General features: G+C 37.3%; 1 protein-coding gene across 2 annotated transcripts; it reads left to right on the top strand.

Annotated features, from left to right (window-relative positions):
• Window positions 1-4,023: 4,023 nt before the first annotated feature.
• LOC120328438 (E3 ubiquitin-protein ligase CCNB1IP1-like) lies at window positions 4,024-9,624 on the top strand. 2 transcript variants are annotated; one of them, XM_039394921.2, is made up of 7 exons: window positions 4,024-4,256; window positions 5,130-5,286; window positions 7,384-7,574; window positions 7,675-7,830; window positions 7,982-8,153; window positions 8,925-9,077; window positions 9,167-9,624. In XM_039394921.2, exons 2-7 carry the CDS (start codon window positions 5,169-5,171, stop codon window positions 9,214-9,216), a joined length of 840 nt encoding a protein of 279 aa, XP_039250855.2. In that variant the 5' UTR covers window positions 4,024-4,256; window positions 5,130-5,168; the 3' UTR covers window positions 9,217-9,624. The 2 variants fall into 2 exon arrangements, with proteins under 2 accessions (XP_039250855.2, XP_039250854.2); XM_039394920.2 differs by lacking the exon at window positions 4,024-4,256 and having other exon boundaries at window positions 4,849-5,286.
• The last annotated feature ends 1,503 nt before the right edge of the window (window positions 9,625-11,127 follow it).

Raw genomic sequence — 11,127 nt, 5'->3', positions numbered from 1 at the left:
ACAAATCATAGTTTATAGTGTTTTTTAATGAAATAGATGAGATTGGTGTTCTTTAGCTTCTTTTTTATTGTGTCTAAAATTACCCCGTTTACTGGTGGAAAAGCTATTTTGTTGTTTTGATAGCAATAGTAGCACGGCTGAAAACCCCTTTGTCACCATATAATAGGTCGGAAATGAAAGAATCCAGGGTTCTACCTCCTCAAACACCGCCGTGTACTCTTGCCTTATAGTATTTCACTTCCTAAATTCACTCTATTTCACATTAAAATAATAAAAACAAGGTTAATTTTCCCAAACTTATAATAATGATTTCTGTACATCTCATTTATTCGTACAGCATGATGACATGCACCAAAATACTTTGGTAAAATTCATCCCCGATTCCTCATCCTACCACGGCCTCCAGTCCGATCACCAGTCCATAATTAATCAGCTATTTGTTTTCGGATTCATGGACTCGGATATGGAAGAAGCCGTGATCGACTATCGGCTACGGCCCAGGGGACGGCAAATTTTATGTCGCTCGCGGGACAAAATTCAGGGTTGCCATTTTTTTGCGGGTCGCATAAATTTTTTGAAATTTAAAACGGAACAGTGCGCGAAAACTGCGACAATTCGTGAACTCAACTCAGTCGTCTTATTAAAAAAATATTACAATGACATTTAATGTGGCACTGTCTTGTTGCTGCATCACGCTGGATAGCTTTACGACGCCAAGATTGGAATATTTTCTAAATGGGAATCACTAATCCCAGTTCTTTGCTTTAGGATATAATAAAATTTAGTCCAAACGTGTCTCACGATAAATTCTGTTACGTAAAAAAATGTAATTTACTCCTCGAGCGTAGATTATAAATAAAAAAAATTCACGTCAAAACCACCGTTTGAATGTTTACCCGGACATAGACTTCCTTGTTTACTTCGTAACATTGGCCAATCAGCAAGATGCAAAAAACGTGACAATGCCCCCTTTCACATCCGCTCGGACACGCTCACTCAGACAGATTCTCAGGCGTGGTCGTGAACATTACCTCAGTTTCGCGATTTTGAATAATGTTCGTTAGTTTTTAGTTGTTTTTCGGAAATTTAAATATAAATCAAATAAATCAATGATTACTTTGTCTTCTTATGAGTTTCAGTTAAATTACAGGAATCAAAAATTAGTGTAGAAATAGCTGTGATAGACTAGTCTCAAATTCTTTATCGGTACTTTTAAAAAACAGATTGTTGAATGGTGTGTATTAGAATGATAGTTTGAAACAAATACCCCATTTTACAGGCAACAACTCGCGAAACCACACTTAAAATAAACACCGAAAATTTTAAAATGGGAAGAATTTTCTGCGATCAAAGGTCGGGGAAGGTCCATTCAGTGAATCGTCCCGGGCCAGAATATTTTACTCCGGCCGTATTTTGCCGACCACTGGGATACGCAACTACCGTACCTTACTGCGAAGACGAGTCCTGAAATCCTTTCGCGTGTGATAATCGCCCACGTGATTCAAGCTTGCGAATGCACACAGATTACAGAATTAGGTGCGCCGAACATAAAACAAGTTTCGCGAAATCGCCCCCCTATCGCCCCCTTCAACTTTTTCGCCCCCCTCTGTATCGTTTTCGCCCACTGGGGGACGATATCGCCCACTTTGGGAATCACTGGTCTAGACTCTAGAGCAGTGCTTCCCAACCTTTTTCAGTTCGCGACCCACATTTCTTGCCATTTTTTGTGCGAGATACTTAAGACTAGACTAAGCCCACTTGATGAAATCAAATAAGTTATTATTCAGTTATTCCAGGCGAAGACGTACAGCAATAAAATGTGACGAAACACTAAATATTACCATAAACATGCTCTTCAATTTCAGGGTAAAAATTTAATAGATTATAAGATAGGCTACTGTAGTATTTTTTCTGTAATACGACAAACCTAATTCATTTCAATATCGAGCTAGACTATACATACAAAATATCGTACACTTCTCGCCAATTCCGCAGTTAAGAGTTTGTTCAAATTTTGCTCTATATTTCTCATTAAACACGTTCTTTCACGTCGCAGGCTTTGGTTGCTGAGTTTAATAATAGTCCGAAACGGTTTTGGCTGACGATTCTTTGCTTCGAAAACTTGTGATTCAGCAAAAACCTGGCTGGATGAGTTACTATGTTCGTGAACCATCTAAAGCTATTTCTGTAATACGACAAACCTAATTCATTTCAATATCGAGCTAGACTATACATACAAAATATCGTACACTTCTCGCCAATTCCGCAGTTAAGAGTTTGTTCAAATTTTGCTCTATAATTCTCATTAAACACGTTCTTTCACGTCGCAGGCTTTGGTTGCTGAGTTTAATAATAGTCCGAAACGGTTTTGGCTGACGATTCTTTGCTTCGAAAACTTGTGATTCAGCAAAAACCTGGCTGGATGAGTTACTATGTTCGTGAACCATCTAAAGCTATTTTCTTCAACGTGTAAACTCGCTTTCCATTTTTGTCCAAGTAATATTGCAGAAACATTCATTCTATTTCAGTTGTAGCGTACCGGCAGTCTATGAAATAATTATCCAAGTTCAGAATATCTTCCAATATGGTCTGACGTCAAGTTTCCTCTCAATATTCACTTTAATTTATGCTATTTTGTTCTATTTATTAATTGTCCCCCAATGAAACCGGTATGTTAGTCGTTGAATGAAACGGTTAACACAACCAAACACTCAAAAAAAAAAAACGAAAAGCACACAACAAAAACAACAATACCAGGCAGTTAAATGTAAGAAATCAATATACTGTACACCATAAAAACACTGACGGCCCTTGAACTAGCTACTACAATTTGCAAAATAGGCTGAAAATAACTTATGACAGGCATTTAAAAAAACTATAAACAATTCTATATGTGCACAACATTTGAACAGTACTGATGATAGCTAATTCCATGATAAAACTGAAAATACAACAATAAATGAACTGCAATGGCATTAGACGCAAATAGCAACAGGGTCCCAACATTATCTCACTGTCCAGCACAAAAACATCCAACCAATCCCAATCCAACAATAACAAAACCACAAACAAAAATCCCCGATGACCCACCGGAGACCAGAGGCACTACCTCAGACACTCAAAACCAAACATCCAACCACACTGTACGGGTACAAACCACAGCACACGCTAACAAGATACCAAAGGACAGATCGACAGTGTCACAGCGCCCTCAGTGTCTTCAGTGTTAATCATTTAACAGATAAAACTAGGGTCGTCACACAATAAACTCGGCAATCTGGTAATCAATTTCAATAGAACGTCATGCAAAGGAGATTGGCAGAGCGAAGCACATCGTATATATCCAAGGCAGTTATGGTGGGAAACACTTGTATATAATAATATCATCTGTTTTATTAAACGGGGTATACAACTTACGGGGAGGCCGAAGTCACTGAAAGGGCTGGGGCCCACTTTGCTACACGATGCATAAATAATTTGGGTCTAGTGTAGTTTCGTACCTCATGTACTTCTAGTGGGCGTGGCATAACAGTATTTGCATATGTCAATCCTAACCCCCATCCGACTGTCTCAACCAAAAATTACGTAACAGTGACGTAATAAGGCCCTTCGAATTATCGTCCAAATTCCAAAACACGCACACGATCACCCGAAATCGAGAAAGCTATTTCTCTCGTCGCAGCGATCCCGATATGAGAGAGGTCGCTGCCGTTAATGAGTTATTTATCGTCGGCGCAGATGCCATTTTGGGCGATTGTAGGTACAGTTTGGCAACTATGACGTCGTAGTGACGTAATTGGCGTAGTCAGGTGATGGTTAGTATTGACAATTGCAAAAATTGTCATGCTACGCCCATAGAAGTACTTGAGGTACGAAACTACACCAGCCAGACCCAAATATCTTACAAAATATTCATTGTTTATGCATTATTACGTCATGGTCGTGATCTTCCCTTTGATAAAAATTGAACACTTATCAATTTGCTTTGTAAATTTTTGTCGTTACTCGTTACTTTACGTTAGAATGCAGGCAGGTATGTTAGTCGTTGGATGCAGGCTTCCATCTACAGATCAGTGATTTCATAACCAGATGAATTGATTTACACCGCCGTATGTTTTCATCTGGAGTATTTTTGCTGTTGTACCCAAACATGACAGGAAAAAGTTAGAATAGACTATATTACCAGACAAAAGCTTGTGGTTCCTACCAGGCTACCGGTATTTTATATGACTGGATGAGGTTATTGAATACCACATGTTAGTATTTTATGCAATAAATAACTAAACATAATCTAAATACAAAATAGCGATACACATCTGATCAAACCATGATAAACAGTTACCAATAGACTAACTCACAAGTAAAATTCGAGATCAAACTAGTGAAACATTCGATTTTGTTAAAAATGGATCATTTTCCATAAATGTATTATTTTAGCATAACAGGTCTGTTTATATGCTCTGAGGTTGTCTTTAAGAATCATCCTATCTATTCCTGGGAACGTAAAGCCCATATCACGGCCAACGATGACCTATTGTCCAGTATGAAGCTGGCGCTGCGATAGGCCTGACGTTAGTAATTCGTTTCATATAGGCACGAAGTTGGCAGTTACCTCAGCCACTCTGTAAACTCGAAGAGTTCAAACATAGCGCATGATGTTCGAACCTGTGAAATCGAGCTCTGTAATCAGCGACGCGATCGTGTTGCTAACGCTCGCAATGTAGGCTGTAGCCTACCAATCCAGCTAACTTTATCGGTGAGGGGTTAGAACTCTTTTTGGTATTTGAGTCAATAAATAAAATTAAGAAAGAGTGGTAGTGCGTGATCATTTTGTTAGTCAATAATTCTTTGAGCAATTGCATTGGAAAACATATCGTCAAGAATACAGTATTACAAACAAATACCGTATTCTAACTAAGATGGATTAAAAAAGAGAATAATAGTTGATATTTCGATTTCAGTAACTGTCATAAAACCTTCCTCCTCGGCAGAATATAAACTATGTATTCATAAAACAAATATATAAAATTACGAGCATTTTATTCGAGCTATTACTACAAATTGCAAATTATTTTGTTTTGGAATATGTTGGCTACATCAGAACTATAAAATACTACTACAATTATCAGTTTTCTAGATTCTGTTTTAACTTGAGTTAGAAGATAGCAATGGAAGGCGATCTTTTCTGCAATGTCAAGAGTTGTCGTAAAAGATTATCAAGTGGAACTGCGTGGGCGACTTCATGCTCTCATATATTTTGCGATGATGATGGACAGAAAATAATCTGTAAGTTATGTCTTGATGGATAACCCTCTGAAACTGGTTTATTATTTATAATGTAGATTGTAGGATATTGAGTTGTTTCGTTTGAATTGCATAAATTGCAGTGGCGGCGCGTGGTCATTTTGACAACCGGGGCAAGCTACTGCGGGACCAAGTCACCCCCATCTACGGGGACAGGATGAGCGCTGTAAGTTCTCCCATCATTTTATGAGCATAAAAACCATTCCATCGGTAACAACCAATCGGCAAAAGCGACAATTTTTAACGATAAGAAAGTGTCTTTAAAACCGGTCCAAGTCAAGGGATTAATAAATATAGACATAGTTTATTTTGAAACCTCTTTCAAAAGGAAAGGCAATATTTACCCAGATAAATACAATGACATATTAACAGAAACTTCGGGAAAGCAGACAAAACCTAAAATAAGGTTTAAAACGTTACTATGAAGAAAGGAAAGTTAATGCAAAGATAAGGACATGCGTCGCTCACTCATAGATATATATGCTGCTAGACTTCTACTGCTTGAACATATATGCAACACGCCGCGGTTTCTTGGAAGCAAAATGCTCAGTAACGCGCTGATTAAAGTCATGCATCCCAGAAATAACGTCTCTGTGAATGGATAAAACAGCCAAGGAATTTAATCTATCTTACTTCATTGTGTTTCTGAGATACGTTTTAATACGCTTCAGCGTGCTGAATGTTCGCTCTGCGTCGGCGGAAGAAATAGGCGTCGTCAAAATGATGTTCAGAAATTTTGCAGACGCCGCAAAGGTAGTTACTAGAGTGTTATCTATGAGGAACCCATAGAGCGCGCAAGTTGATGTGATGTTCAAAAAATTTTGATTGGTGTATATACATCGCAATTCATTTTCCAATTTACCCACGTTTATCATGGGGTAAAATTTGGAGACAGTAGCCAACAAATGGATGGGAAATTGACGGGCAAATTTTGAAAATTTTTTGGGGGTTCATCAAAGAGAACGCGGCAAGGTGTTCAGTGCGCAGACGATCGCCTATTTGATTCACCAGAATGTCACAGCATTCCTTTGCTGACAAAATCAAACGCTGCGTTGTTTGCCCGCGGCGTAAAGAAGCACTCCATGTGTGGACCAAGCAAATGGACTAAAGGTCTCTAACTGATTCAAATAGCGAAACAAGCGACAAAAACGAAGGCGAGGAAACTATCAACTCTTCAAGCAACCAACGAACGAGAAGGAATGCGTGAATATGTCAACACGTTGTTGTAAGAAACGTCGGCATTGTGTCGTCATAATTTCGGGGCTAGCCCCGATCGGCCCCGATGATTTAGTAAAAGAAACAGAAAACAAACGAGACAAACGCGGCGAGTGGAAGATAAAAGAGAGAATACGATATACAATGAGCAACCGGGGCAAAATCGGCGTCGCCCCGTCGACGTTCGGCGAAGGCTTTGCGAGCGAAAAATGAACCATGTCGGGAGAATATGGCTAGTGTAGACAGTCTGTGCAACCGATATTGAGGTATTTTTCGAATATTTTTTATTATACCTAAAAAACAACCGAGGCATTGCCCCGGTTGGCCCTATTGACGAGCCGCCACTGATAAATTGTATTCTCAATATTGAAGCAGTGACTTTTGAAACATATTGTTGTTCTGATCTTGCTCTATATTGATAAAATTAATACCAAACTTCGTCTTTTGTTGCTTACTTTAAAATATTTGTACTATTCACCATTTTCTATTTGTATCTGTCTTTCTTCGGATACTTCCAAATCATTTATTTAGTCTTACGAAACCAGCAATACCTCGTATACTTTTTAAGTGATGTCCATAACGGAATAATTAGCGTTTTTTAATTGTATTTTAATATGTATTCAAGCATTAACTAAGACTTTACTGTAATATTTTAATTTCGTGGTTCAAACTAAATTCTTTGGCTTGGCATAATAACGCCAGGTACAACACCATAACAGTATCCATAGTCATTTATTAAACCTTTTGGAGCGAAGTTTTCGTCTGCTGATAACTTATTCTACATGACGCTCGACTCATATTTTAAAGAACAATATATTGATGACTTCTTGCGAAATCTATTTTACGTGCCCTTTTTCATTACAGCCAAAAGAATCTGTACGGCATGTTCAAAAGAATTATCTGGAAAACTTGATATTGTTCGCATTGATACAAATCCGTCTGAAGCTTACCGAACAATGGTTTTGGTTGGTCAACGACCAGAGGTTATTCTGGATGTTTGTAGCAGAGCTATGTCATCCTGGTCATATCAGAATTACCAAGAACAGATGCACAGGGTAATATTTTCTCGATGCCCTCAGAGCAAGAACTTAAAAATGTGCTGCTCTATTACGATACTTGTTACTTTTTTGACACTGATGATTATATTTTTTGCAGGAATATCTTCACAATAAAGTAATGGAAAAATACAGCAATCTCAAAAGATATTGTGATCAGATGGCATCATCTTGGGAACTTGAGGCTAAGGCAATGAAATCTCAACTTGTAAATGCAAAATCAGAAATTGAATCTGCAAAAAAATTGAACGTAGAGGTTAATTTAGTTTACTGTTTTACCATATTTAATCGTATATAACACAATATTTATTCAAGGACCTATAAATCAATTGACTTTCTCAAATAATTCGTTTTCTGTGAATTGTGAGTGTATGTGTAAATTACGAATAATGCTTGACTTTCATCAGCTTGCAGAGAAACTGCGCGAAAAGACAAGGCAGTATCAAAAGCTACTGACAAGGTATAACGGGAAAAGTTCACTTAACCCGCAGTCTGAAAATAGATGTTCTCCGGCATTCGGGGATTGTGGTATCAAAGACAGAAACAAAGATTTTTTCTCAGCTTTTGACATCCCTGTTGGTATGTACGATATTATTTTAGGAAAAATTCACCCACAAATAAAGGGCGACCACTAAAATGCCGAGAGGCATTGAAGCCATACTGAATTATAGTGGTGCATTACTCGCCAGTAAATATCCGTTGACGCGAGCGTATGAGCAGTTCTGATAAACTTGATCAAAAAGCAGCTAAGGAAGTTTTTGTTTTAAAAATGTCTTTGTCTAAAGGGGGTAGACTGTGCGGATGTACCTATTTAAACAGATAACCAACCAACAAAAATTTTCGTGCCATTCAACAGTCGGATATCTATCGTCTCCGGCAGCTGGTAACGGATTTCTTTCTTTGTCTGCGACTTATGCCACTTCAGACGTGCATCAATAGCTATTTAGTTTAACTGCGTTTTTATTTTATTCACTAGTATGATTCAAATCTTGTTACTTGATTATGATTTTTATGCGATAGGTTAAGTGAAAATATATTTTAATTGCCTTGTCACTAATTCACGCGTATTATTTAGTTTGAAGATTTGAAGTTGTACTATGTAACTTATATCATTAGTAAAAGCAAGCAGTTTATAAATTAAAAGAAAAAGTCCTAGTTTTACGAAAATTTGCTGGGAAAATCAAATTACGTTAAAGAACTTTATTCGTTATCTGATTTAGGAAAATACTTTATCAAAATATTTTTAATTGAGCTTAAGTTTCAAGAATTGTGTCTTTAAAACTTGACGCTGTTTCTTCTTCAATGCATGTAATTATGGCAATGTCATTTGAGTTAATCAATTTTTTCTAGGTGGTTCTGCCAATCATTCTCCTAGACCTAGCACATCACCGTTTGGCGGCCAAATTCACCCTAGAAGCTCGTCGTCCACACCCAGATTCAATTTCAAATTTTCTCATTCATCTACGCCCTTCATTCAACGGGAAACTTCGGGAATTTCAGCAGGTACAAATCAGAATTTTTTTATCACCCCGGGCTTTAATAAAAATCAATAGTGAAAGGTTCCAGACGTGAAGTGATTTCTTTATTTTCAGAGAACATTGGCTTTCAGCGGAGCCTATTTGGATGGAAACAAGACAAATAATGCGAAAATATTAATCAATATGAGTTTGTCCATCAGCCACAAGAATTTCATAGATGTAGCGCACCGTTTAAATGCTCTGAACATACTTAATTTAGATTAGTGTTATTCGTTTGAAGTTCTGTTTCAACCCGTATCTATTTACTTCTCTATTTCAGCAATGTATTTATAGCTTTTTTGCGCTTCTGGTCGCCTGCGAATCTTTCCACATCGATTTTCACTTTTATTGGTATGCTTAAAACATCGCTTCGAGTAAACTTGTGTAAATAATGTATACGCAGTCAATGCGTTTCTTGTAAGTTTTTTGTTAGATTTTTCAAAAAGAAGCAGCAAATGTTGAGACTGCTTGTCTGCTTGTGTTCTTTTTCTGTTGATAAATTTTAATAAAAAATGGAATTATTTGTTTTTATACTAACTTGTTCATATGTTTACCTTGTTTCTTTGGGACTAACACAGTTGAATTTAGTGGACAAAAAAGACCCAATTCAGGATTTGAGTATTTCACAATGAACATTTCTCCGAGGCTTGTCTCCAGAGCCTTGACCATTGCAAAATATTTGAAGTTCATTTTGAGTGTTTATCGTGAATCAGTGCTTACAAACCGGTTTGCATGATCATAAACATAATTTTGTTTGAAGCAATTTAACCACTTGCAATTTATGGCAAGACCATAACAAAATCATATCCTGGATCTGAACGAAGCTGAAATTGGAAGCTGGAGCTGGAACAGTAGTATAACAATTACTGTACAAGTACCCGGACTATCCTATCTTCACCAGGTCCTGAATATGACTTTTGTTATGGTCTTGCCATAAATGCGTAAAGGGAAGGACGCCTATGGGCATATTCACATGGCTAACACAAACAGTCCCCGAACTCGTAATAGAACTAAAATAAGGAAAATCGGAATCAAATTATGGCCCAATCTGGTACCCATACTACGGGAGTACCGATATCCAATCTGTCGCAGTAGACTACCGCAGTATTCACGGAGAAAACAAACAAGAAAGCGCCGCAAGGAGCGCAATTTTTGTCGAGCTTCTCGCACACAAAAAACGAATCCCATAGAGCCTACAGAAAAATTTGAAGCAAATAAACGTAATAGCCTTCTAGAGAAAAGTACATATCAATTGGACACGTAGGTAATGAGAAAAGCAATAACAATAAGAAATATGCCAACACGAACAAGAACACACAAGAGTGATGCTCAAATATATGGACACGAAAACCAAAGCGAAGCAGCATTCTATCTTACCTTTTACAGTACCAGTACCTTCACAAAACTTCTGAAAGCGAGTGAGATCGAGGAAACACTACAAATAATTTGTATCAATTTTTAAGAGGTCATCACACCAAATTTCGCGAAAAAGAATCACATAGAGCTCAGAGGAAGTTTCAAAATAAATGAAATTGATAGCCTTCAAGCAAAAAGTACAATCTTTAACCACTAAAAATTTCAAATCAATTGGTCCAGTAGTTATTGAGCAAAGCGAATTTTTTCATACGGTAACAACAAGAAGAAAAATACCAACAAGCACAACAGCATAATAACAAAACGATCCATTTTGTGTTTAGTAACAAGAGAGCGATGCTCAAATGTATAGACAAGATGGTTAAAACGAAATAGTACGGGTATACAATCTGTCACAGTATAATAACCTGACGACAATCTTCACGACTAACGCCAAAGTGGAACCGCTACAAAGTGCGCAATTTTTGACGACGTCAAAAAAACGACGAATTTCATAGAGCCCACAGTAATTTTAAAAATAAATAAAAGTAACAGCTTTCTAGCAAAAATACAATCTTTAACCACCAACAATTCCAAAGCAGTTGGTCCAGTAGTTAATGAGAACAATGAAAAGAAAAATACCTACAAAAACAACATAATAACATAAAAAATCTATGCTCAAA

Source organism: Styela clava, chromosome 7, assembly GCF_964204865.1.
Source record: "Styela clava chromosome 7, kaStyClav1.hap1.2, whole genome shotgun sequence".
NCBI lineage: Eukaryota > Metazoa > Chordata > Ascidiacea > Stolidobranchia > Styelidae > Styela > Styela clava.
The sequence above is the reverse complement of the archived record's forward strand: the minus strand, read 5'-3'. Positions and strand labels throughout refer to the sequence as shown.